This window comes from Neofelis nebulosa, chromosome 16 (assembly GCF_028018385.1).
Source record: "Neofelis nebulosa isolate mNeoNeb1 chromosome 16, mNeoNeb1.pri, whole genome shotgun sequence".
Taxonomy (NCBI): Eukaryota; Metazoa; Chordata; class Mammalia; order Carnivora; family Felidae; genus Neofelis; species Neofelis nebulosa.
Genome location: NC_080797.1, coordinates 64,063,668 through 64,090,453, shown reverse-complemented (window position 1 = coordinate 64,090,453; position 26,786 = coordinate 64,063,668). Strand labels below are relative to the sequence as shown.

Genomic DNA, 26,786 nt, shown 5'->3' with positions numbered 1-26,786 from the left:
CAGCAGATGGGGGGTTGGAGGGGGGGGAGATAGTCTTGGAGTGAAAGAGGAAAGAACATACAAGCAGGTCCCCCATATTTGGGGTTCCATCTCCTGTCTTTCCTGAAGACCCAGGAGGGTTGGGGCGGAGGTAGAGTGGGGGGTGGGGTGGGGATAAGGGGATGGAGGAGGGCAGGCCAGGAGGAGGATGTGGTAACAGCTGATTCGTCCCCTGAGGTCACACTTTCCAGCAATCAGCTGTTACTGGGGTGGAAGGCAGGAAGTTTCCTTAAAGGCACATTGTTCTGAACACAGGCTGGGAATTCTGGAGTTCCTAGGAACCACAGCAATTACTTGGTGGAGCCTGTATTTGATACAGAGGAACTGTCTCTCACCCCAGGCTGATCCTTTTCGGTATCCTCATACTCAACTGGGAGTCTATGGAAAAGTCACGGATCCTGTCTACACGTTCCTCTTTTTTGGAACGGGGCGGGGGTGGGGGTGATAAATTGCGATGCGTCCCAGACTTGGCCCTTTAAAAAGGCGGTTTAGCAGCTTTTGCCAAGTCATTGGGTTCCTCTTCGTTTTGCCCATCCCCCGCCCCCCTAGGCTCTGATTGGCCCCTGGGGAAAGGGGCAGCCTCCCCATTGGTCTCTACCTTTGAAATCTCTTCCTAAGTAGGCCCGAGTCAGTGAAAGGCTTCTGGAGGGCGGGACAGAATAGGGGTATTAGGCGGAGGATGGGGTTACTTACCAGTTGACACTCTGGCAAGACCCATCCCCTAGTTTCCCACCACCAGTCTTGCTTCTACCCTCAAGTGAGGATTGTACTATGAATCTTTTGTTAGGAAGCTGCTGCTTGAGAGGCTCTGCCTCTATGCGACTGGGACGAGACCTACTCTACAAGAAAAATCTCCTGGTTAGTAAGAGCCCGCCAGGAGAGGAGGACTAGATCTCTCCAGTGAAAGCTGGGACCAGGAGAGGTGGACAGTTTTCCCTCCCCCAAAAGCCCTCAAGAGTCCTCATCCAAAGGAAGAGTCTGCTGCCCGGGAGGCTGATTTCCACCTTCAGTTCTACCCACTCCTGCTTCGCCTGCTCCACCTTTCCCTAAAGAACTATCGCCTCATACACAGAGGTCAGCGAATCCATTTTGGGGTAGTGTAAAACAAGCACGCACGGCCCAAAAAAGGAGGGGCTGTAGCCCTTTAAGGACTTCGCCAGGATGGATTCGGAGAGGAGTTTAAAAATGCCAACTCACAGAGCGCGCTGGATTCTGGGAACGAGGTGCCAGACCGAGAACTACATTGACCAGTGTGCAACGCAAACACACACGCCTTTACTTCCTTTTGCTCTTTAGGACTCTGGTTTGACGTAGCGCTCCTCAAAGCAAGCTGCCTTAGGCTTATGGCTCAGCCACACCCTTTCACCTATTGGTGAGCTCGTGAGTTGGTGGGCGTGGCCTAGCGCAGCTCACCCAGGCAAAGGGGTGGCCTCCTTGCCAATCAGAGCTAAGACGGCCGGAGAGGCGGGACCTGGGCGAAGTGCTGGCGCCCCAGAGTGGGTGTGGTCACGCTGCCCAGCAGTGGGCGGTGATTGGCCCTGGGCGGTGCAATCGCAGCTTGTGCGTCACGACGCCGCCAGCTGATCGGAGCCTGGAGCCGGTGTGTGCTGGGCGCAGGGAAGACACAGCGCCGCCGGCCGTGGGGGACGGACGCACTGATTTGCTCCCCTACCCTCAGCAGCCCCCCCACCCAGCACCAGGTGGGTGTGAGCTGGGGTCTCCGCCGCACAGGAGGCAACCGTGCTAACAGGGTAACGGGGGAAAGTAGGGTCCTGGTGGCCACACCCTGCCCTTCCGGGGGAGGGGAGAGGGGGCGGCGGGGGTAGGGGAGCTTTGGGGCAGAGGGGCCTGAACTGACTGGAGTAGTGTGGCAGGAGGTTTAAAGGAGGAGCCAGGACAGCAGTAGTGGCGGAAGGTTTTGCAGAGTGGCTAAAAGGGAGACGAGGGGCTGGAGGGCTGGGGGCAGCTAACCTGGGCGCCCCCCGGTCAAAGGATATGAGAACTGGCCTTCTAGCTTGCGGAGGGTTTGGACGCGGCGGGTAGTGAGGAGGTAGTTTTCCTTTACTGGCAGTCAGTGGGTCAGGGCCAATTGAGCGCCCTGGCAGGGAAGGGGTCTCTGGGCGGGCCGGCCCCTCCTCTCGTTCCCTCCAGGGGATGTTATGTAAGGGGGGAGGGGAGAGGAGTAGGGGGCGGCGGTGCGGGGGCCTTATGCAACCCAAAGGTTAGGGTTTCACCGCGGTTGGTGGGGGAAGCGGGCTGGAGGAGGACCTGGAAACTCTAACCCCCCCTCCCCAGCCTAACTGGCCGTCTTGGGCCCAGAGAAGGTCACCTCTGCACCTCCCCCCAGCATGTCCGGTTGTGGGGCCCCTAGCCCAGGCCTGGCCCTGACCGCCTGGGAAGCCGGCTGACTGGGTGGGGCGCCTGGGTTAGTCATCACTGGGCTCCCTCTCTCCCCACCTCTCGGCCAACTCTTGGCCCCTCCCTATGGCCTCTCGCTAGGCTATCGCCCCCACCTCCCTCCGGCCCTAGTTACAGCCTCCAACTCATTTGGCCTGTCATCCTGGCTGTCAGACTGGGCTAGGAATTGTCAGGGTGCCAAAGGGTTGATGGAGCAGCTGGTCAGAGGGTCAGTGCCCTGGGCCCACCCCGCCCTGCAGCCAAGGGCACCTGCTTGGCACAGACTCTGAGCAGCCGCTGAGTCCTATGGGCTGAACAGAGCTGGCTCAGACAGAGGAGAGTGGGAAGGAGTTGGACTGGTCACCTGGGGGAAGGAAGATACCACAAAGTTCATGTCTCCCAAGAGGGTTTTGTAATTTGAAAACCTCCCACCCCCACCCTAGTCTTTCTTATCCTCTGAGCATAGAAGTCTGAAAGCAAGACCGCCTTGGCCGCTCACACTGGCATGGGCCATGCCCTTGGACTGAGTGTCAGCACAGACCCGCCCTCCCCAGCTCACAGCCCTCTAGCCTGCCACGCCCCCAGCCCCCTCCCTGGGCCATGCTGCAGGGCCCGGCTTTTCCTGCTGATTCATGCGTTGGAACTGTGGGGGCGGGGCTTGGAACTTGGAACAAAGTTCAGACATGGAGGGGCCGGCAGACAGCCTGGAATTCATACCAGATGTACCCGGAATGCGCAAGCGGAATGCCTGGCATTTGAGAGTCTTGGGGAAGCTGCCCATCCACCCTGCCCATACCTCCCTCCCCTCCAGCCTTTGGTCCCCTGTCCTCTCCTCACAGTCCCTGGAGCCTCTGCTGACCTTCCAAACACTTCCTTACTCTTCCCCAGATGTAGGCCCCCAAAACTCTTCTAGCTGAACCCTTTGGGAACAAGTCAGTTGGGCTGAGCACTGAACTCACATTTTTGGACCTAAGGTACAACTTCTCACCAAGTACCTGGGCGATTGGTGGGACGTGTCCAAGGTTCTAAGTCCTGCCCTCTCTGAATGCTGAAGAGGAGGGGCCCTCCGTGGGTAGCTGAGGCAAGGGGTGGGGGGTGGGGTGAGAGCAGGCCTGGGTCTCTACAGCCTTCAGTTCTGGAAAGAGGTGCAAGAAGGTATGTTTAGAGCTGCCTCTTGCTTCTCACTGAAGTTAACCGCTCCTGCAGGCCCAAGTCAAAGCCAAGAACCCTTTGTTACAAGGTTGAGCATCTGTTGGAGCTGGACTTTGATGCCAGTGGGACAGTGTCCCTGTGACATGGCCCTGCTCAGATCCTTCCCATTTTTCTTCCCTTTCCTTTTAGGACCCTGTCCCTCCCACATCCTCAACTGGCTGAGCCGCAGTAGTTCTTCAGTGGCAAGCTTTATGTCCTGACCCAGCTAAAGCTGCCAGTTGAAGAACTGTTGCCCTCTGCCCCTGGCTTCAAGGAGGAGGAGGAAGAGGAGAAGGAGCTGCTTTCCCCCTCATCTGGAAGGTGACGGAACTGGGGCTGGGAAGGTCAGAACAGCGGGAGTGGTGATGCCTTTTGGAAAAGGGAACCTTGTTCAGTTGGAGACCCTTCAGCCAGATTGGCCCAGCAAGAGAGAACAGTTGTAGATTAGAGACCCTCGTTGGGTTGGGGACTAGATGGCTGTGACTACCCAAGGTTAGTTGGTCTACATGAGTGTGTGACAAAGGGAAGACAATGGGAGCAAAGAAAACTGGCAACACCTGTACTCAGATGTCTTTCTTGACCCTCCTTCCTGTCTCCCTTTCTTTCCTACTGCCTTTCCAGGTGAGGTCCAAAGTAAATTTCATCTTCAGGGAAGAGCTCATACTGAAACTCCCGTCTGAGTAGTCAACCCCATGCTCTTAGCTTTCCCTGTATTTCCTCAGACTGGCCTGGACTCCAGTTACAGGGATAAATCACCTATATGTGGGACCCTTGGGCCTCTTGTCTCAGCTTCAACACCTGTGAGATGCAGAATCGTACAGTTGAATGTGCAGGAGGGAATCAGAAGCCTACTGTGCAGACTCAGAGCCCGGGCTCTCCTCTCCCTGTGGGTGGGAACAAAACAGCTTTTCATATAAGCTGTTGCCCCTCCCCCCATCCCTAACCAACACAACCCCAGGAGCTGGAGGTGGGGGGAGGATTAGAGGGAGGGGGCTAGAATTAGACCAGGGCTAGGGGCTGGAGGAGCTCAGTCTCTACATTGACTTCCCACCACACAAAGGTGGCCCCAGGTTTCCTCTGCCACCCAAAACAGAAGTGCAGCCCCTGATGGGGTTCCAACTGCTGTTCCTCTGTTTCTTCTCTCACTTTACCTTCCAGGATAATTTGTGAGACTCAGCTCAGGCTTACGAGGCAGGAAATTCTCTCCAGCAACCGGGCGAGATGGGCTGTGGGATGTGACCCCCTCTGGGGAATCAAGCTGTGTAAACCTAGCACCCCTGGCTCCTGATGCCATGTAACTCTTGGGGCTCAGGCCCTGGTGTGGTTCAACCGTGGCCCAGCCTCCCTGCCTGAAGGTGGCCAAATTCAGGGGCTGCAGAAAGCTGTCCCGCTGTGGGGCACAAGATGTACAGGTAGCTGGGTCCTTTTCTCCGTTTATGAGAGGGATTGAGGGGAGAGTAGATCATTGAACCCACCCTTCTGCAGCCTAGGCTGGATGTGTGTGGGACTTCGGCGGAGGGGGTGGGTAGACTGGGTCCACTCATAGGCTGCAACAAAGATTGTTCTGTCCCTGGACATTGCTTCCGTCCTTTCTTCCCCTCTCCGTTTCACTGGCCACAGTGTCTCCCTCCAGCCCTGGGTCTGTGGCTCTGCCATCCTCACCCGTCGTGGAGCAGAGATGAGGAAGAGCAGCCTGGGGACACAGAGGCAGGCAGAAGACCAGTGAAGGACCAGGCCCGGAGAGCACAGGGCCCTGTCTGGGCACCCCGCAGAGGGGACCCGTAAAGGCCAGGAGCACCCCAGGAGGAGGGAGGACGGCCAGCCTCCACCAAGAACAAGCTCCCAGCCACTGGCTTCATTCGCTATTTCTCTCCAGTGTCACTACCTCCCTGAGATAGGAGACTGTGTTAAAATGTCCTGTCGCTTCATCCTCCTACTTCTACTCCCTACCCTATAGAGTGATATAAAGCAGCCTCAAGGAGCAAGGACCAGCTGTGAAAGGACGTATGTAGGGAATTCATAGAAGAAATTCAAATGGATAAAGCCATGAAAAACAATGTGTGCTTCATTAGTAATTAAAGAAAGACAAGCATAGCTGAAAGCATTTTTCCCTCGGCAAACTATATTTTAAAAAATAAAAAAAGGAAGACCCAGTATCGGCAAAGGAGCACTAAAATAACACTCCCATACCTTGCATATGGGGGTGCGAATTGGTATAGCCTTCCTGGATGTCAGTTTGGTAGTATGTGTCAAACGCTCTAAAAGTGTCCATCGCCTTTGACCTAGTGATTCTACACTTGGGAATTTATCCTAAGAAAATCATTAAAGATTCAGTTACAAGATGCTCACCCCAGCATTGCAATAGAAAAAATGAGAAGCAGTTGTCTGATTGGGAATTCACTTCTTCTTTGCTGTAATGAAAATTTGCAATGGGGGATTGCTTAAGTAAATCATTGTATATCCATCCAGATGGTGGAGTACTGCACAGCCATTAGAAGTCATGTAGAAGAACATTTGACTGGAAAGAAAAATGCTCTTTGAATATTAAAAAGGTTATGAAAATAGTGTCTATTATGTGATCTCAATTTCTTTTAATACGGGTATATTCTTGTATATATAAAACAGATAAAGACTAAGGACATAACTCTTAAATGTTAATGATAGTGATTATCTTTGGACGGTGGAACAAAATCATTGTGATTTTCCTCTTTGGCTTTTCTATTTTAAAATTTTCTACATTGTGTATGGTTCTCATATAATAAATAAAATTTAAAAGAATCAGTGTAATTGTTTTAAAAACTTGGAGAGGTGGGTGTGGAGGAATGAAGGGATGCCCCTAACCCTTTGGACGAAATGGGGTTTTGGTGAAGAAAAGGGGTTGTGAGAATGTGAAGAACTTCATTCTCCAGGAGTAAGTAGCTGGAATCTACCCTCTCCACCTACGAGGAACAGCTCTCTGAATTGCTGGCTTTCAGCCAGCTGAAGAGGTGTGGTGTGGAGTAAGGAAAACAGTAAAAACCTGTCACTCTTCAGGAGATGGAAGGTGGGGGCGTCGGGGAAGATTTTATCTCCAGGCTGAAAGGTTCTAGAATCCTATCAGTCTTTGATTTTCTCTTTGATTCTGCCCCAACCTGGAGGTGACCCTGCGTGACCTCTCCTTGCCACCTCAGATTGGAAGAGAGAATTCTATTCACCTAACTTGTACCAAGCCCTGGGGGGAGGGGTGCTTTTCAACACTTGAGCGCTAAGTGGTTTCCTTTTCCCTCCCCTCCTAATAGCAAGGGTCGTCTGTAGGGCCCCCAAAAGCGGTTGGGGGGAGGAGTCCCCAGCGGGTCGCTTCTCCGAAATGGGAGCTGTTGTTCCATTTGAAGGCACTGTGTAAGGGGACAGGACTATTGGGATTAATAGGGTTGCCATGATGTGTTAAAGGTCTGGAAACCTCGCAAAGTGGAAAGGGTGGCTCGAAGGAAATGAGGTACCCCCACAGCTGAGACGGGTTGAGGGTGATGTGGGGCAGTGCGGTGGCGATGTTTAAGCAAGTGGGAGTGGGTGTGCGCTGGCCTCTACCTTCAGGTCGGTGAGGGTGCCAAGAGTGGGATGACCAGCAGGTGAAAGGTTAGTATAGGGAAGAGGAGGTGAAAGACAATGGGGCGGGGCCTCTGGGGGTGTCAGGTGAGTTTAGCGACCTATTTCGGGCGTTCCGAAGGGTTTGGGACACAGGAGTTGGGGAAGAACCCTGTCGACAGCCTGGAAGTCCCCCTGAGCTCCGTTGCAAGGCGTGGTCCCCAGGAGCCCCCAACCCGCCACCCACCCTAGGGCGGGACAGGATCTGTTGGCTGTAGCTCCGGGGCGTGGCTCCCCGGCTGCTCCAATCACCACCTAGCCGAGTGATGGGGGCGTGGTCGAAGCCTAGAAAAGTTAAAGCGGATTCCAAAGGCGCGGTGGGCTGGGGAAGTCAAAGACCCGTTCTTGCGCGAAAACCAACTCACAGCCCCCGCAGCTGACATTGGGTGCGTCCCAGCTGAGAGCGCCGGCGCCCAAGGGACTAAATCGGACCTGCCAGGCCATGTGGGGGCTCCTTGTGACCGGCGCCTCCTTCGCCGCCTTCCGGGGGCTGCACTGGGCGCTGCAGCTGCTGCCCACGCCGGGATCTGCTGCCCAGGACCGTTGGAAGTGGCGGAACATCTGTGTCTCCCTGGTGCACAGCCTGCTCACAGGGGTCGGGGCGCTGCTCGGGTGCGGGGCTTAGAGGTTCGGGAGGCACCGGGGTGAGGGGGAGCGGTCGAAAGTTGAGATTAAAAGACCCATACGGGCACCTTCAAGAATCAAAGCAGGACCTTACACAACCCTTTTTCCTTTTCCTTTTCCTTTTCCTTTTCCTTTTCCTTTTCCTTTTTCTTCTCCTTCTTCTCTTCTCTTCTCTTCTCTTCTCTTCTCTTCTCTTCTCTTCTCTTCTCTTCTCTTCTCTTCTCTTTTCTTTCCAAGTAGGCTTCACTCCCTCGAAGCGGGACCTTGAAAGTCTGACACTGGGTGGGGGCTGTGAATGGGTGGGTGAGCGTGCACAGCGGGAGAATGGGGTCTGAGTCTGCACGATGCCGACTATGGTCCCCCATCTCCTCCAGGCTCTCGCTGTACCCTCAGATGGCTGCCGACCCGATTCACGGCCACCCGTTCTGGGCCCTGGTGCTGGTGGCTGTGTCCGTGGGTGAGTCTGCAGGGAAGGTTGGGCAGGCTTGGTGGGGAACAACCTTCCGATGGTAATTCCAGGTCCCCAGGGGTCAAATGTTTCTGGCAGCTTTGCTGAAGGAAACTAAAGACCTGGAAAAAGGAGGGGATGAAGATTCCTCTCCAGGAGGTACAACAACTTGGGGAGGCCTAATGGTCCTCCCCCTCATACCATGCCCATAGGTTATTTCTTGGCGGATGGAGCTGACATGCTGTACAACCAGACCTTGGGCCAGGCCTGGGAACTTCTCTGTCATCATTTGGTGGTGAGACTTGGGGAAAGGGAGACAGGAAGGGTGGTATGCTCGGTGTGGGAGCCCCCAATCTCTCTTCAGGTTTCTGTCCAGTGACTTTCCAGAGTTTCTGACCCTGTTGGGGCTTGATCCTCCCAACTTTGGGCTGGTTTGGGGGAGAGGATTGACTGCTAGCCACAGCTGGAGTCTGAGCACTGCCTAGGTAGCTTGGATTCCCTCAGGTGGCTCATAGATTGCAGAAATGTTGAATAGGGAGATTTTCTGAGAAGGGGGAGTCCCAGTACAGGGAGTGGGGATGGGGCATCAAAACCCAGGATTGGAAATCGGGGCGGGGTGGGGGTATACTGTGCAGACACTGCTGCTGCCCCAGGGGAGACAACCTCTGGGCCGAGGGTTATTATGGAAGAGTTATTTTAATGCCATTTAGGCCCCCAACGTAAGGGTAAGCCTAAAGGGCAGGTTTTTGATAGCATACCACAAAATGCTTAGGAGCCCCTGTCTTAGGGACTGAGATGTTGGCAATGATGGTCAGCAGTTCCTGGAAGGTCCTCTGACCTCTGACCCCTGTTCCCTAGGTAGTGAGCTGCCTCAGCACCGCCATTCTGTCCAGCCACTATGTAGGCCTCTCTATGGTGTCTTTGCTCCTGGAGCTGAACTCTGCCTGCCTGCACCTACGAAAATTGCTGCTGCTTTCCCACCAGGCCCCATCCCTGGCCTTCAGCATGGCCAGCTGGGCCACCCTGGCCACCCTGGCCCTCTTCCGCCTGGTGCCTCTGGGGTGGATAAGTCTGTGGCTGATCCGGCAGCAACACCAGGTGCCTCCTGCTCTGGTCATCCTTGGTGGAACTGGACTGGTGACTGTGGGTGCCATGAGCGTCATACTGGGTGTCCGTATTTTGGTCAGTGATGTCCTACGGTCTCGGCACCACCCGCCCATCCCTGGGCACAAGGAAACCAGGGACACAAGGAGATGTTGTGATGGTGAGCTTGTCACCAGGGATGGTTCCATTCTCAGCCTGAAAGACTAGAGAGAAGCGTCAGGCTCCTCTCCGGCCAGTCCTGGGGGAGACATGGCCAGGACAAGGACATGGTGGTCTACAGTGCACTGTCCCTCGATGCGGTAAGGACCGAAAGGAATTTTCAGTATCTCAATTCCTTTTCCGGCTAACTCACACCCCTCCCCATTCCTAGGATCTAAGAAGAAATGCTGATGCTCATGATGGGTGGGAAACCGGGATCCTGGGCTATTGTTCACTGAATCCCATCATCAGATGACCGCTTCATCCAGCAGACTAACTCAAGAGGTACAGCCAGTTCTACCAATAAGAGGTGGCAGGAGGCATGAAGCTAAATGAAACTACCAATGAAATCCTTTGCTTTAGCATGGGAACAGGTGAAGAAAGGTGAGGTCCTGTTAGGATCAGAGAGATCTGGCATAGAGGGGGTGGGGTCAGAGGAAGAAAGACCTCAACTGTGACCAAATTCTAGCAATGGGAGGAGGCCACACAGGTGCTATCAGTAGCCAGTGGGGGTGGACATAATAGTCACCAAGAGACAGAAGAACTGGGCCACTACAATTGCTGCTGATATTTCTGGTTCTCAAAGCCACACTACTGTGTTTGTACTTAATGTTAGTTCTACTGCTTTAAAAATTTTTTTTTCTTTTTTTTTCTTTTTTTTTTTTAATTTTTTTTAACGTTTATTTATTTTGGAGACAGAGAGAGACAGAGCATGAACGGGGGAGGGTCAGAGAGAGAGGGAGACACAGAATCTGAAACAGGCTCCAGGCTCTGAGCTGTCAGCACAGAGCCCGACGCGGGGCTCGAACTCACGGACCACGAGATCATGACCTGAGCCGAAGTCAGCCGCCTAACCGACTGAGCCACCCAGGCGCCCCAAAAAAAATTTTTTTCTTAAGAGAGAGAGAGAGTGTGGGGGAGGGGCATAGAGAGAGAATATTTTTGTAATGTTTCTGTATTTTGAGAGAGTGCATGCAAGCAGGGGAGGGGCAGAGAGAGAAGGAGAGAGAGGATCTCAAGCAGGTTCCGCGCTGCCAGCACAGAGCCTGATGTAAGCCTCCATCTCACAAACCGTGAGATCACAAGCAGAGCTGAAATCCAAGAGTCCGACCCTTAGCTGACTGAGCCACCCAGGCACTGAGAGAGAGAGAGAGAGAGAGAGAGAGAGAGAGAGAGAGAGAGAGAGAAAGAGAGAGAGAGAATCTTAAGCAGGCTCTGCACTCAGTGTAGAGCCCAACTCAGGGCTCAATCTCACGACCCTAGGATCATGACCTGAGCCAAAATCAAGAATTAGATGCTCAATGCACTGAGCCACCAGGTGCCCCTGCCTTCATAATTTTTAAAAAGCCCAGCATCTTCCTTTTAAATTTTCTTAGTATCTTCTGATCTTTTCAAAGAAAATGCAGATTCTTCTTTTTTAATTTTTTTAAATGTTTATTTAGTTTTGAGAGAAAGAGAGTGTGAGCAGGGGAGGAGCAGAGAGAGAGGGAGACACAGAATCCAAAGCAGGCTACTGGCTGTGAGCTGTCCCCACAGAGCCCCACACAGGGCTCGAACTCAAGAACCGCGAGATCATGACCTGAGCCAAAGTCAGATGCTTAACTGACTGAGCCACCCAGGTGCCCAGCAGGTCTGTCTTCTTAGGACAGCACTAAAGCCCAGAGCCACGGCAGGGACTCAAACACCTGATCTGGGTGCCGACTATAGGGTTTTCCCAGGCCATGTCTTTCATGGAAGAATGAGGGCAGAGGCAGAAGAAGATGAGGGAAGGCTTCCACTTGGCTGCAGAGGGACTAAGGTGTATCTGACTCCCTTCCAGGATTCCTTTGCGAGCTCTCCCTCTCCTTTCTCCCCTAACACTTCTGCTGCGCTTTTGTTTTTCACCACACAAAATCTCTTTTCTTCAGGCAGAACAGCCAGGTTATGGGAAGTGTAGAGCGGATTAAGTTTACTATTCTACAAAGCAATGGACAGAAAGAGATGACCCTTAATCATCCACAGAAAAAAATACATGAGCAGAAGCAAGAGACAGGAAAATTAAAACCAAAAAATCCTGCCCCAAAGCTGAGCTAGAGAAAGACAAAAGGGATAGGAGAAGTGGACATACATAGATCAAGGGACAAATAAAAGGATCACCTGTATGGAAGAGACAGAGGTGAAGACAGATGGAGGGCAAGACAGGGAATCTTTGGTGGAAACGTTGAGAAAGACCCTCATGGTTGCTGACAGGAAGCAGTCACAGAACTGGTAAAATGGTCATAAACAAAGAGGACAAGGACGAGGAAAATCAGTATAAAAGCTGACAGGAAGGGCCCCCAAGGGTGCAAGGCACAGATGGTTTAGACAGAGAAATAGATGGGGCGCCTGGGTGGCGCAGTCGGTTAAGCGTCCGACTTCAGCCAGGTCACGATCTCGCGGTCCGTGAGTTCGAGCCCCGCGTCGGGCTCTGGGCTGATGGCTCAGAGCCTGGAGCCTGTTTCCGCTTCTGTGTCTCCCTCTCTCTCTGCCCCTCCCCCGTTCATGCTCTGTCTCTCTCTGTCCCAAAAATAAATAAAAAACGTTGAAAAAAAAAATTAAAAAAAAAAAAAAAAAGACAGAGAAATAGAGTGAGTGACAAGGAGGAACGACCCCACTCAGGAGAGATGGAGGTAACAGAAGCCCTTAGAGAGGTTAGCAGAGCGAGAGAAGAGAGAGGTGGAGATAGAGGCTGAGGGGGATTCGTCAGGGGAGCTGAGAAGCAAAAGAACAGAAGGTGGAGAAGCACTCAATGGAAAGATTCACTGGCAGAAAAAGAAAGTAGGAAATATGTGGCGTTGGGGACAGAAAGACAAAGGACAAACGGCTACACTGTATAACACAAAGCCAGAGACTGCCAGGAACTGTTAGGCAGAGACTGGTAGGAAGATGAGGAAAAATAAGAATCAGGGATGTAAACTGACATAGAAGAATAGGCAAAGGGACTGAGGAGAACCACAGAGGGTGAAAGAAGGGGGAGGGGTGGGTGGAGAGGGGAGCAGACTGAGTAAATAAACATCCAAAGGAAGGGGCACCTGGCTGGCTCAGTTGATGGAGGATGCGTGATCTCAGAGTTGTGAGTTCGAGCCCCACGCTGAGTGTAGATATTACTTAAAAAAAAAAAAAAATCTAGGCGTGCCTGGGTGGCTCAGTTGGTTAAGCGTCCAACTTCAGTTCAGGTCGTGGTCCCAGGGTTTGTGGGTTTGAGCCCCACATCAGGGTCTCTGCTGTCAGCACACAGCCTGCTTTGGATTCTTTGTCCCCCTCTCTCTGCCCCTACCCCACTTGCTCTCTCTCTCTCTCTCTCTCCCCCCCCTCTCTCAAAAATAAATTTAAAAAAACATTAAAAAATAAATAAAATCTAAAACAAACAAAAATGCCCCAAACCAAACCAACAAAACATCCAAAGGAAAAATCAAGGAGAAGGAGGGAACAGAGAAAGAAAGAACGAAAGAAAGAAAGAAAGAAAGAAAGAAAGAAAGAAAGAAAGAAAGAAAGAAAGAATAGAGATAGGGGAAAAAAGGAAGGAGGGATAATGACAGATACCCATCAGAGATCATTAAAGCACAAAGTGGGCGGGGCACCTGGCTGGCTCAGTTGGAAGAGGATTCAACCCTTGACCTCAGGGCCAAGAGGTTTTTGTTTTTTGGGTTTTTTTAATGTTTATTTATTTTGAGAGAGAGAGACAGAGAGAGAGAGACAGAGCACAAGCAGGGGAGGAGCAGAGAGGGAGAGGGAGACACAATCTGAAGCAGGCTCCAGGTTCTGAGCTGTCAGCACAGAGCCCTACGCAGGGCTCGAACTCATAAATCGCGAGATCATGACCTGAGCCAAACTTGGATGCTTAACTGACAGAGTCACCCAGGTGCCCCTCGGGGTTGAGAGTTTGAACCCCATGTTGGGACTAGAGATTACTTTATAAAATTAAAACATCTTTTTAAAAAAAGTTTATTTATTTATATCTCTAAGTTTATGTATTTATTTATTTATTTATTTGGGAGACAAACAGAGAGAGGGAAAGAGAGGCTCCTAAGCAGGCTCTGCACTGTCAGCAGCTCAAACTCACGAACCACAAGATCGTGACCTGAGCCAAAATCAAGAGTCGGACGCCTAACTGACTGAGCCACCCAGGCACCCCCAAAATTTGAAAATCTTAAAAATTTCCAAAAAGCACAAAGGGAAAGAACAACACATAGAGTGTGAGAAGAAATTGCCACCGTTGGAAGCAAACACAGGCAGACAATAAGAGCAGAGACATCAAATGTAATCAGACAAAAGCCAGAGAGGCAAAGGTATAGAAGTTGAGACAGAGAAACAAAACAGAGTTGTGTCAGAGAGGTTGTCCTTGATAGCAGTAGTATCTTCAAAACTCAATTCGCCATCTTAACTGAATACCTTCATTAACAAAAACACTATCTTGAGTTTTCAAAGCAAAAGAAATGTGACAAACTCACGGAAGAAATCCATTCCCTAAGTATGTGTTGAGGTCAATATTGATTTGTTCCAAGCCCTGCATGTTTTCTTGTGCCGCCGACACAAGTTTATTGTTCAAGCGAGTACCCCTCAAGTGACTAATTGATAGTATCTTGTGAGAGGTGCCAAGACCTTGACCATTATGGAAATATAGCTGTTCCTGTGGGTTAACTAGTAAAACTTGTACAGAAAGGGTAAGATTAGCTACTAGGTAGGGGTAGGACATAAGCAAACACCTGAAGAATTTGGGATCAGGCAAATTTTCATCACAGTGACCCAGTGAAACTTCAGGAAGGCAAGACTGCAGTATGATTGTAATTGATTAAGTAGATATCTCATCACAGAGACCAGTTATAGATGGTGTGGACCAGATATAGATGATGGGAATTGGAGAGGCATGGTCAGTTGGGTCCCTAGAAAAGAGAAACTCAAAAATGCAGAGGTTGGCAAATGCTGCATTTGGTACAATGAGTTGGGTCACCGTGGCAGTGACCTGTCAGACCTCACCATGGCCTAGTGAAGTGGCCCTCAAGACTGACTCCATGCCTACCAAGCTATCGGCTGATGAATTATTTGTCCTCTGGCACAAGGGAGTGGCTTCCGGGATGGGAGACATTGATATTTTATAGTCTTGAAACACTATCCTGATCATAAATTAATAAATTGCTATGCACATAATTGCAGTCTTTTATGAATGCGGTTTCTTTGAGTCATGTTTTCTTGGTTCCAATGGCGGTCTGATTTATAATGAAATGCTGGACTGTGGAAGCTTTGCCTTGGGAAGGTCTCGTCTTGGCACCAACTTTTTGACCCACAAAGCCCTAAAGTGTTGGAAGATCCTCTACTATCAAGAAGCAAACCCAGAGCACCTGGATGGCTCACTCTGCTAACCGTCGACTTGCGCTCAGGTCGTGATCTCACGGTTGGTGAGTTTGAGCCCGGCCTTGGGCTCTGTGCTGAGAGCTCAGAGCCTGGCGCCTGCTTCGGATTCTATGTCTCCCTCCCTCTGCCCCTCCCCCACTCATGCTCTGTCTCTCTGTCTCTCTCTCTCTGCCTCGCAAAAATAAATAAATGTTAAAAAAAAAAACAAAAAACAACCGCGGGGCGCCTGGGTGGCTCAGTTGGTTGAGCATCCGACTTTGGCTCAGGTCATGATCTCGCGGTCTGTGAGTTCAGGCCCCGCATCGGGCTCTGTGCTGACAGCTTGGAGCCTGGAGCCTGTTTCAGATTCTGTGTCTCCCTCTCTCTCTGACCCTCCCCTGTTCATGCTCTGTCTCAAAAATAAATAAACGTTAAAAAAAAATTAAATTAAAAAAAAAACCCAATTTATTCAATAGAATGGGCTTAGAGCAAGAGAATGGAATCAGACAATTTAGAGTGATTTGTCAATGCCAAGGTTTGAAACCAAAAGAATCTTTTAGCCAAATTAATCTTGAGTTAACAAGAAAATTAACAGAAATCTCTATACCTGAATTGTCAAGGCTTTATCGTATATGAAATCTGGATTTCTCAGGCTGAAAATTAGGAGCCCTCACTAGACAGGAAATTATATAAGGGAAGTTACTCTTTTTTTATGTTTATTTTTAAGAGAGAGAAAGACAGAGCACGAGTGGGGGAGGGGCAGAGAGAGAGGGAGACATAGAATTTGAAGCAGGCTTCAGGCTCTGAGCTGTCAGCACAGAGCCTGACAAGGGAGCTTGAACCCAAGAACTGCAAGATCACGACCTGAGCGGAAGTCAGATGCTGAACAGACTGAGCCACCCAGGCACCCCAGGGGAAGTTATTCTTTAAAGAGTTGCACTTACATTGAAATGTTTATTAGAATCACTAACTTAAAGTCACACCTTCCCAAACTAAACATTTGCCATGCCTCCACCACGTCATGTCATCAGTCACCTTTTATGCTTTATCCTATCTAACCCCACTCAACAGAGATGAATCCCATTATTTAGTTGAGAAAACAAAGGCTCAGAGAGGTTGAATAATTTGCTCAGGTTTAACTAGCTAGCTAGTGGCAGGGTCTGGACTCAAACCCATTTTTTTTCTATGATCCCACCTGTGGTCAACATCTGCTATTTTTGCCTGCCTAGCAGTGTAGAGATTTTCCTTAGAAAACCCTCCTCTCTCACTCCCCTCTCAATGGGCATGTGACCTAAGCCTAGCCCATCAAAACACCATATCCTCTTTCCCTGAAATGAATGCTTAACACATAAGCAGAGCTTATGAGCCTCAGCACCTTGACTTCTGCTCGACCTTTTAGCTACGTGCACTATATGTGCTAACATTGCTAAGCCAGTAGGATGTGAGGGAGCATCCCTGAACATGAAGGCACCACAAAAAAGAGGGGTCAGAGGTGGAGATCTCTAACATCATCTGAGTGTCTAGATCAAGCTCTGCCTGAAGCCAGAACTTTTCTCCTGGACAATTCAGTTACACAAGCCAAAAAACTCCTGATTTGCTTAAGTGAGTATGAATTGAGTTTTGTTTTGTTTTTTTCACTCGTAACAGTGAGTCTTTGTTAATACATCACCTTCAAGACTATTCAGTCTTCCTACTTCAATTTGCAGGAAATTGAAACCTAGAAAAGTTAAGTGACCCATCCAAGTACACCCAGCCAGTTTGTGGCACGGCCAGACTTAGAATCCAGGTCTCTGCTTTGGTTCAGGCCTCGTTGTTACACACTATGTTGTCTTTTTCTTTATAGAAAGCACGAGGAAGGGAGAAACATCAAGGTAAAAAGATAGGAGGCAGCTGACAACTGAAGATCTATCAGATCAGATAAATTGCCTCTGGAGTGGCTGTTTCTAAGTCAGAATGCTTCGGTTTGAAAGCCAGACTTTTATATTCACCAGGTATTGATCCCTGTGCTTTTCAGGAATGTAGCAACTGCCTCTCAGAGGTCCATTTCAGCTTTCCCCTGCAAATAAGAACACCACTTAACTCCATGGTGTGAGCATATTCTTTCCCCACCTCTAACCGGGTGGGAAACCGCCCTTCTTGCCACATCTTCTGCAGGAACATTCTGCAGGAATGTGTAGGTTTGACACAGGTGAAAGGTTATTAGACACGCCATTGTGCCATAAGGATTATTCTGAGCTGAAGTCAATTGAGAAACAGATACAGGAAAAGTTCTCTGTCCTCTCCATCTCTGCCTAGAGGCAGAATGTAAATTTCCCTTTTTATTTTTTTAATTTATTTATTTTTGAGACGGGGGAGGGTCAGAGAGAGACACACACAGAATCCGAAACAGGCTCCAGGCTCTGAGCTGTCAGTACAGAGCCGGACGCGGGGCTCGAACTCACGGACCGCGAGATCGTGGTCGTGGCTCACTGACCGTGAGCCAAAGTCAGACGCCCAACCGACTGAGCCACCCAGGCGCCCTGTAAATTTCCCTTTGTGAAGGTGTGAAGGTGTCCACCCCGCCCGGCGCCCACCCCCCACATCTTTTATCAGGAAGGGGAGAATGACTCCTAATCACCAGAGACACTCTTATCACACCGGAGGTTGAATAAGATTTGATTTAATAAGGTCTGCATAGCAGACCTTATGCAAATAACCCTTATTATCGCGGAAGTGATTCTTAGACCGAGTGAGTTCAACTGAGGATGCAGGCCACGTGACCTTTGGGGGGCGGGGAGAAGAATGGGAATTCGTTTGTGCAGTGCGACGGGAGGGTCCCTGCAAAGGGCTCCCTGCCTACCACCGCCCACCCCCCAACTCCCCACTCTGGGGTAGTATCTGACCTTCCAAAGGACCCCTTCGCCTCCTTGAACTTCACTGGTTGGCATTGTGCAATCCTGGGAGCTGAGAGACTGACGCGGTGTGTGCCACAGATCTCAGGTTGGGGCATGGCTGCAGGAGGACCGAGGGGCCTGAAGCACTGGGCTGCCACAAAGTCCTGCTGCTACTCTGCTGTTGTTCCCTAACCCTAACTCTTCACAAAGTCCAAAGGATTCCCGGACAGCAAGCAACGGTGAGGAGCCAGGGAGATGACAGAAACGGGGGGGCAGGGACACAGGGGGCACTGCCCAGGGAGGGCAGCTACAGCAGCACTGCCTTGACGTGTATTAAATTTTAGACATTCAGGTGAACTTTGCATCCTGCTTCAAGGTCTATTCATATCCGTTTTAATATAAAATACCATTTGCAATTACTTAGGGGTTATGGTCCGTGATTTTAAAAATTTTTACAAAATGTCAAGTGAAATTGTCAGTTTTACCATCCAGGAGGATTGCCATCGTTTTTAAAGCTTATTTTATTTATTTTGAGAAAGAGAGAGAGAGAGAGAAAATGATTGGGTGGGGGAGGGGCAGAGAGAGAGGAAGAGAGAGAATCCCAAGCAGGCTCCGTGCTGTTGGTGTGGGACCTGATGTGGGGCTTGAAACCATGAACCATGAGATCATGACCCTAAACCAAGAGTCAGGTGCCTAACCGACTGAGCCACCCAGGTGCCCTGGAGATGTGCCATTTTATTCTGTGGCTCCAACAATCAATGGCATGCTTCACTGTTTCTTTATTTCTCCTTTCAACAAGAACTTATAAAGTATAACATTGAGTAAACAAGCCATATCTCTCGCAGGCTAGGGGAAGCCTGCAACCAGGATTTTGTTAAAGTGGGAAATTGGGAAAGAAAGAATCATCCGGCGGAGGGAGACCAGGGGTAAGAAATGTAGAAACAGATCACCGTGAGACTGAGAACAAACAAACGACGTACAGGGAGGTTGGGATTGTTGCATTCTGACATCCGAGGGGTTGTCCAGAACCTAACTCGGGATCTTTCTTCCCAGACCTGCATCCTTCCCAGTGTTCTCCCAGTCTCCCAGTCTCCCCGTGCATGGCACCGCCATCAACTCACTGTAGAAGTCAGGAATTTAAAATCATAATCAAGCATGCCACCCCATGTCCACCCCATACATACGTATCTGATTATCACTCAGTTGGGCATGGATCCCACATCCATTCATTCCTTTTTATTTCCTGCTTTCCCACCCTGGTCAAAGTCACTGCCATCTCTAGCCTGGATGACATGACGATGACTTCATAACTATCCTCCACATAGCAGCCAGCCTGGGATTGTTAAAATGCAGAGCTGATCCTGTCATTCCCCTGCTTCATACCATCCAGGTGCTCCTCCTTCTTTTTAAGATAAAGGCATGACTCCGGGCACCTGGGTGGCTCAGTCAGTTAAGTAGTGTCCGACTTTGTGAGCTCAGGTCATGATCTCATGATTTGTGAGTGCAAGCCCATGGTCGGGCTCTGTGCTGACAGCTTGGAGCCTGGAGCCTGCTTCCGATACTGTGTCTCCTTCTCTTTCTGCCCCTCCCCCTCCCTCAAAAAAGAAATAAACATACATACATACATACATACATACATAAAGATAAAGGCATGACTCAGAGGCTGTCCTATCGTGTTCTGCATAATCTCCCCTTGTCTACTCTCTGGACTCTTGGGACTTTCTGTTTGACTCTTTGTCTCATGCTTCTTTCTCAGGACCTTGCACAATGGCCAATGCCTGGTAGGCTTCCCATTATCCCCTGCTCCTGTCTTTCTGGCTGCCCTCCTGCTGCACCCCCTGTATCTTATACACTCTCTTTTCTTTCTCTCTCTCTCTCTCTCTCTCTCTCTCTCCCTCTCTCCCTCTCTTTTTTTTTTACATTCTTACTTTTCAGTGCTCATTTCCAACATGTCTTTTTCCGATGAAAGTTCCATGACCCTCCCCCTATAATTAGGTCAAATCTCTCTGTACTTTTCACTGGAAGCACTTATTACAAGTTTTTTTTTTTTAATTTTTTTTTTAACGTTTATTTATTTTGGAGACAGAGAGTGAATGGGGGAGGGTCAGAGAGAGAGGGAGACACAGAATCGGAAGCAGGCTCCAGGCTCTGAGCTGTCAGCACAGAGCCCGACGCGGGGCTCGAACTCACGGACCGAGAGACCATGACCTGAGCCGAAGTCGGACGCTTAACCGACCAAGCCACCCAGGCGCCCCAGCACTTATTACAAGTTTAATTGAAGAACCGATCGTGCTCATTTGAGTAAAGCCTCTAACATGATACATGTAGAAAAAGGAAAGGGAAAACACGCAAAAAGCAAAGACTGCATGGAGAATAAAACTTCAGAAAAGCTCTTAATTGTTTTCCTCAGATAGACAAGAGAATATATTGCAACCAAGACATAAGAACATACTAGCAAAAAAGAAAGAAAGAAAAGCATTCAGAGAAAACCAAAAAGAATATTTTGAAATTAAAACTGTGACACCGGAGGGGCTCCTGGGTGGCACAGTTGTTTGGGTTTCTAACTCTTGATCTCGGCTCAGGTCACGATCTCATGGTTCAGGAGTCTGAGCCCCGCATCAGGCTCTCTGTTTCGGATTCCGTGTCTCCCTCTATCTTCCTCTCCCCTATTTGTGCTCTCTCTCTCTCTCTCTTAAAATAAATAAATAAACTTAAAAAAATGTGATACTGGGGCACCTGGGTGGCGCAGTCGGTTAAGCGGCCGACTTCAGCCAGGTCACGATCTCGCGTCTGTGAGTTCGAGCCCCGCGTCGGGCTCTGTGCTGACAGCTCGGAGCCTGGAGCCTGTTTCCAATTCTGTGTCTCCCTCTCTCTCTGCCCCTCCCCCGTTCATGCTCTGTGTCTCTCTGTCCCAAAAATAAATAAAAAACATTGAAAAAAAAATTTAAAAAAATAAAAAATAAAAAAAAAATGTGATACTGGAAATGAAAAATTGATGGAGGAATTGGAAGATAAAGTTGAGTGAATCTCCCAGAATTAGGACAGAAAAGATGAGACAATCATGGGACCAGTCCAGGAGATCCAACATCAAAATAATGGAAAGGGGCGCCTGGCTGGCTCAGTCAGTAGAGCCTGTGACTCTTGATCTCAGGGTCATGAGTTCAAATCCCATGTTGGGCATCGAGTTTACTTAAAAAAATAATAGGGGTGCCTGAGTGGCTCCGTCAGTTGAGCATCTGACACTTGATTTTGGTTCAGGTCACGATCCCAGGGTCATGGGATTGAACCCCACGTTGGGTTCCGTGCTGAGTGTAGAGCCTGTTTAAGATTCTCTCTCTCTTAGGGTGCCTGGGTAGCGCAGTCAGTTAAGCATCTGACTTCGGCTCAGGTCATGATCTCATGGTTTGTGAGTTTGAGCCCCACTTTGAGCCCTGCGCTGGGAGTGTGGAGCTTGCATGGAATTCTCTCTCTCTCCCTCTCTCTCTCCCTCTCCCTCTCTCTCTCCCTCTCTCTCTCTGCCCCTCACTTATTCTTGCTGTCTCTCAAAAGTAAACTTAAAAAAGATTCTCTCTCTCTCCCTCCCTCTGCTCCTCTCCCCCACTCATGCTCTCTCGCTCTCTAATTCTATAATTAAAAGAGAAATAGTAATAATAATGGGAATCCCAGAAAGAGAGAACTGAGGAAAGAAAGACAATCATCAATGAAGTAATAAAAGAAAATTCCTCAAAACCAAAGAACACGTGTTGCAGGTACTACATACTGATGGGTCCGTGGACCAGTGAAAGAAAATAGATTCACATCAAGCAACATTATAGGTAAATTTCAGGACATTGAGATTAATGTTCCAGTGGGGAGGGAAAAGTTATATACAAACACCAGGCTGGGTGGCTCAGTCCGTTGAATGTCCGACTCTTGATTTCAGCTCAGATCATTTCACCATTCATGAGACCAAACCCTGTGTTGGGCTCCATGCTCAGCATGGATTCTTTTTCTCCCTCTCCCTCTGCCCCTCCCTGTCTCATGCATCTGCGTACTCTCTCCCTCAAAATAAATAAGTAAACATTTTATTTTAATTTTTTAATATTTATTTATTTTTGAGACAGAGAGAGCGTGAGCAGGGGAGGGACAGAGAGAGAGAGAGAGAGGGACAGAGGTTATGAAGTGGGCTGTGAGCTGACAGCAACGAGCCCAATGTGGGGATCAAACTCATGAACTGCTAGATCCTGACCTGAGCTGAAGTCAGACACTCAACCAACGGAGCCACCCAGGCTTCCCAACAAATAAACATTAAAAAAAAAAAAAATGACTTTGGACATCTAAACAGCACATGGGAACTAAACAGTAATGGAGTGATGTCACCAAAAATCTGAAGGAAAATTATTTCAAACTAGGATTTGATACCGAGCCAAACTACCAATTGAGTGCGAGGGTTGTCCTCCAAAATTTATTTTCCATGCACCATTCAGAGAAAGCTACTGGAAGATACACTCCACCAAAAAGAGGGAGTTAAACAAGAAAGAAGAATACATGGATAATGAAAACAGGAGATTCAACATAAAAGAGAAGAACGGACTTCGCAGGATAATGTTGAATGGGGATCCTAGGAAGAGAGCTGTATGGTAAGCAAGTAGAGAGGGAAACAGGTGCATTCTACAGCGGGTCATAAATCTCCAGAAGATACTTTTTTGGGAGACTATCTTATATGTCTGAATATTTGGGAAGAGATTTAAAAACTAATGAGGAGCCAGGGGAAACATTGCGAGAATTTATAGAAAATTGAGCAAATGCATCTGTCAATTATAGACAAAATGAACAGTTGCTCAGGAAAGGAAATGCAATCATACTTTATTACATGAATGAGCCGCAGATCCATGGGTACCATTTGCATAGACAGGCACAATAAAGTTTTCTTGTTTGGTGGGTTTTATTTTTATTTTGTTTTGTTTTACATTAAAACCTTGTGTAAATTACTGATGATAGACACACAAATGGCAGCTGGAGGTGAGTGCACTAAACGGGGGGATAGGAGGGGTAATAACTTACAGGGAAGGTTCAGGGGAGGTATAGATTCCCCCCTATTTTTCTGAGTCCCAGTATCTTCATCTGTGCAATGGAATGACAGTAATAGGATTATCATGAGAATTAAATGAATTGACATGTGCAGTGTGCTTAGACAAGGGTCTAACACAGACTACATGCTATGTAGTGCTATTGATATTGCATGCAAAATTACATAAGCTTGCTTGTTAATGTTGCCAAAATTATAATATAAGCAGGCGGGGAGGATGAGGTGGTGGGAAGGGCATACATATGTATGGGAGGCTAGGGGGAGTTGGATCTCCATTTTCTACAGTGGGAAGTGAGTGGATAATCTCTAAAAGCAAAAAGTCAAGTGGCTCAGTTGGTTGAGCAACCGATTCTTGGTTTTGGCTCAAGTCATGATCTCAGGGTTGTGGGATCAAGCCCTGCTTTGGGATCTGCGTTGGGTGTTAAGATTCTCTTAAGATTCTCTCTCCCTTTCCCTCTGCCCCTCCCCCTACTGGTGCATGCACGTGCTCTCTCTCTCTCTCTAAAAAAATAAAATAAAATTGGGGCACCTGGGTGGCTCAGTTGGTTAAGTGTGTGACTTTGGCTCAGGTCATGATCTCACGGTACATGAGTTTCAGCCCCACATCAGACTCTCTGCTGTCAGTGCAGAGCCTGCTTTGGATCCTCTGTTCCCCTGTCTCTGCCGCTTCCCCACTGGTTCTCTCTATGTCAAAATAAATTTAAAAACTTAAAAAAAAATTTTTTTTTTTTGAGAGAGAGATAGAGAGTGAGCTGAAGAGGAGCAGAGAGAGAGGGAGACACAGAATCCGAAGCAGGCTCCAGGCTCTGAGCCGTCAGCACAGAGCCTGACCCGGGGCTCGAACTCACGAGTCATGAGATCATGACCTGAGCCAAAGTCAGATGTTTAACCAACTGAGCCACCCAGGCGCCCCTCAAAATGATTAAATAGACTTAAAAAAAATAAAAGCAAAAAGTCAAAAAGTAGCAATACACATTTGTTTGGAGATATGAGAATAAATGCCAAATTAATCAGCTAAAATTGATAGCTGGGAAAGGAGAAATGGGCAGGGGAAGCATAGGCAGCTGTTCTTTGTCACAGATTCTATGAGACTATATAACTTTGTAAAAACTGAAACTACAAACATTCATCGTATAACTAGCTGTTTAATATCCGCAGGCAAGCTCTGAGCAGGCACGGCCTGGGTCTGGTTGGCTGTCTTCTGTACCCTGGCACCCTGGCAAAGCCAGCACCTGGAGGTGTGTATTCAACTTTTGTAGAAATAAATCTTTAAGGGCAGGTATGCTTTGGAAAGACTTACTGGATTGAATAGGAGTTTGGACAAGATGATCTCTGATGTCTCTGCCAGTTCTATGATTTTAATCTACCTTGCCTCTTATCTCAGTTTCTCTCTCTCTCTCTTTTTTAAACGCTTATTTATTTTTGAGACAAAGAGAGACAGAGCATGAACAGGGAAGGGTCAGAGGGAGAGGGAAACACAGAATCGGAAGCAGGCTCCAGGCTCTGAGCTGTCAGCACAGAGCCCAACGCGGGGCTTGAACTCACAGACCGCGAGATCATGACCTGAGCCGAAGTCAGACGCTTAACCAACTGAGCCACCCAGGAGCCCCTTATCTCTGTTTTTCTCAACCCTCTTGCTACAGCCCAAATTCTTGTCTTTCTTTTATGCCCAAATTTTCAAATGAATGGTTGATACCCATTGTCTCCGTAGGAACCTCCTTGGCAACCGGCAACCTTATTGTCCCATAATTTTTCTGAAACTGCTCTCCGAGGTCAGAGAATTCTTTCTTGCCAAGATCGTGACTTTTCTTAGTCTTCCTCTACTTGCATCATCTAACATGGTAGAGGGCTTCCTTTTCTTGAAGCTCTTCCTTCCTGTGGGCCTCTCCCAATCTTTCCAGCTATTACTTCCCCAGCTTTTTCTGGCATCCTCCTGTTCCAGATTGTGTGTCCAGGCTTTCTCATCTGCTTTTCTGTTATTCTTTTCATGGCTTTACTATCTATCAGCTTTGGTCTGTCTGGTCTGAGCTCCTAGACTTCACACTTGTGTATTTCTAGCCAGAGGACTCCTTCATTTATATGACCCACAGTCACCTTCAAGTCCAGTTTTAAACTCCTTAAACAATGAGGAGACTGGTTTGGCTGCAATGAATGGGTCCATAATAATGGCAGCCAATATTGTCCCTTCAGATCTGTTCCCGGCTTTGTCACTTTGCTACTCAACTGAGCTCCATCAGACTAACTCAAGCTATGTTTGACCAGTGAAGAGAACTTAAGAGAAGTTCTTAATTCTTTAAGTCTTAAAGTTTCTTCATTTGTAAATTATTTCTTTTTTTACTATTTTATTTTTTAATGTTTTTAGAAATAGAATTTCGTGATTCATCAATTACATGTAAGGATGTACCCTGTGTTCATCCCAACAAGCATCCTCCTAATGCCTCTTGCCCACTTAGTGTAAATTACTTAATTTGCACAAATGTTTTCCAGCTTTTTTTTTTTTTTAATTTTTTTTAACATTTATTTATTTTTGAGACAGAGAGAGACAGAGCATGAATGGGGGAGGGTCAGAGAAAGGGAGACACAGAATCCGAAACAGGCTCCAGGCTCTGAGCTGTCAGCACAGAGCCCAATGTGGGGCTCGAACTCACGGACCGTGAGATCATGACCTGAGCCGAAGTCGGCCGCTCAACCGACTGAGCCACCCAGGCGCCCCTGTTTTCCAGCTTTAAAAGAAAAAGCTTGGAAAACATTGGCAAATAGATCGAATCATTGGTAAAAAGTCAAAGTGCTGCCTGAGCTCTGGAATTCAAGACCAGCTACAACTTAGCCCAAATTTTCCCATCCAACAGTATGCTTCTTGGCATGACCATAGAAGTTGATGTAGCTGTATGGTCAAGAACATAAGCCCCCTGGGCACCTGGCTGGTTCAGTAGGTAATGCGTGCAACTCTTAATCTCAGGGTCATGAGTTTGAGCCCCATGTTGGGGGTAGAGTTTACTTAAAAAACAAACAAACAAAAAGCCTATAAGCTCTGGATCCAGTCGCTTAGGGTGAGACGGAGGCTTCATTATTTACTCTCTGTGGGGACATTATTTACTGTCTGTGAGCAAGTTGTCAGTTTCTTTATCTATAAATGAGGCTAATAAGAGTAACTACCCTGTTGGATTATTGTGACAATCAGGTGAACTAATGCATATAAAGTGGTTAGAACCTACACATACTTCATGTAATTAGCCATGTAACCCAAGACAGATTACTCGACCATTCTGAGCTTGGGTTTCTCATCATTAAAATAGGGATAATAATAACATCTATCTTGTAAGGTTGTTTTGAGGATTAAAGTCGCTTATTTATTTATTAACTTAAAAAATAATGTTAGGCTCACATGAAATGTGCAAAAATAGCACAGAGAGCGCATAAAGAGAAACATATAGATCAATGGAATAAAACTGAGAGTCAAGGAACGAACAAATGGTCAACCGATTTTTGTCAAGGGAGCCAAGACAATTCAAAGGGGAAAGAATAGTCTTTTTAACAAATGGTCCTGGGACAACTGGATATCCACATGCAAAAGAATGCATTTGGACTCCTATCTCTCACCACACGTAAAAATGAACTCAGTGACTCAGTGTGAAGCGTAGACCTACATGTAAGAGCTAAAACTATACAACTCTTAGGAAAAAACATAGGAGTTCATGTTTGTGAGTTGGATTAGACAATAATTTCTTTCATTTTTTTTTCAATATTGTTCAGGTTTTTTTAGGTTTATTTAGAGAGCGAGAGAGCACGCACGTGAGCTCACATATACCCGTGTGAGAGCATGCACTGGAGAGGGGAGGGGCAGAGACAGAGGGACAGAGAGAATCCTAAG

The 26,786-nt window shown here is 48.3% G+C and overlaps 1 protein-coding gene and 3 long non-coding RNA genes across 5 annotated transcripts; all 4 read left to right on the top strand.

The window, feature by feature from the left end:
- Positions 1–678: 678 nt before the first annotated feature.
- On the top strand, positions 679–6,405 carry LOC131497370 (uncharacterized). Of its 2 annotated transcripts, none has more exons than XR_009254922.1 (2): positions 679–1,739; positions 3,778–6,405. It is a non-coding gene; the product is annotated as an uncharacterized LOC131497370 (long non-coding RNA). The 2 variants fall into 2 exon arrangements; XR_009254923.1 differs by having other exon boundaries at positions 679–1,790.
- Positions 6,406–7,376: 971 nt separating this feature from the next.
- TLCD2 (TLC domain containing 2) lies at positions 7,377–10,258 on the top strand. Its single transcript, XM_058704311.1, has 4 exons — positions 7,377–7,863; positions 8,250–8,332; positions 8,536–8,618; positions 9,182–10,258. The coding sequence occupies exons 1-4, from the start codon at positions 7,694–7,696 to the stop codon at positions 9,632–9,634; spliced, it is 789 nt and encodes a 262-aa protein (XP_058560294.1). The 5' UTR covers positions 7,377–7,693; the 3' UTR covers positions 9,635–10,258.
- Positions 10,259–10,547: 289 nt separating this feature from the next.
- Positions 10,548–14,791, top strand: LOC131497493 (uncharacterized). Its single transcript, XR_009254988.1, has 2 exons — positions 10,548–11,993; positions 12,244–14,791. It is a non-coding gene; the product is annotated as an uncharacterized LOC131497493 (long non-coding RNA).
- A 2,865-nt stretch (positions 14,792–17,656) lies between these two features.
- LOC131497254 (uncharacterized) lies at positions 17,657–24,154 on the top strand. Its single transcript, XR_009254840.1, has 3 exons — positions 17,657–18,086; positions 22,314–22,466; positions 24,074–24,154. It is a non-coding gene; the product is annotated as an uncharacterized LOC131497254 (long non-coding RNA).
- The last annotated feature ends 2,632 nt before the right edge of the window (positions 24,155–26,786 follow it).

Excerpts from the sequence above, each read along its gene's own strand:
- TLCD2 (XM_058704311.1), top strand. The coding sequence starts at position 7,694 with ATGTGGGGGCTCCTTGTGACCGGCGCCTCCTTCGCCGCCTTCCGGGGG. Across the intron at positions 7,864-8,249 it reads GGGGTCGGGGCGCTGCTCGG|GCTCTCGCTGTACCCTCAGA; the intron begins GTGCGGGGCTTA and ends CATCTCCTCCAG. Across the intron at positions 8,333-8,535 it reads GCTGGTGGCTGTGTCCGTGG|GTTATTTCTTGGCGGATGGA; the intron begins GTGAGTCTGCAG and ends CCATGCCCATAG.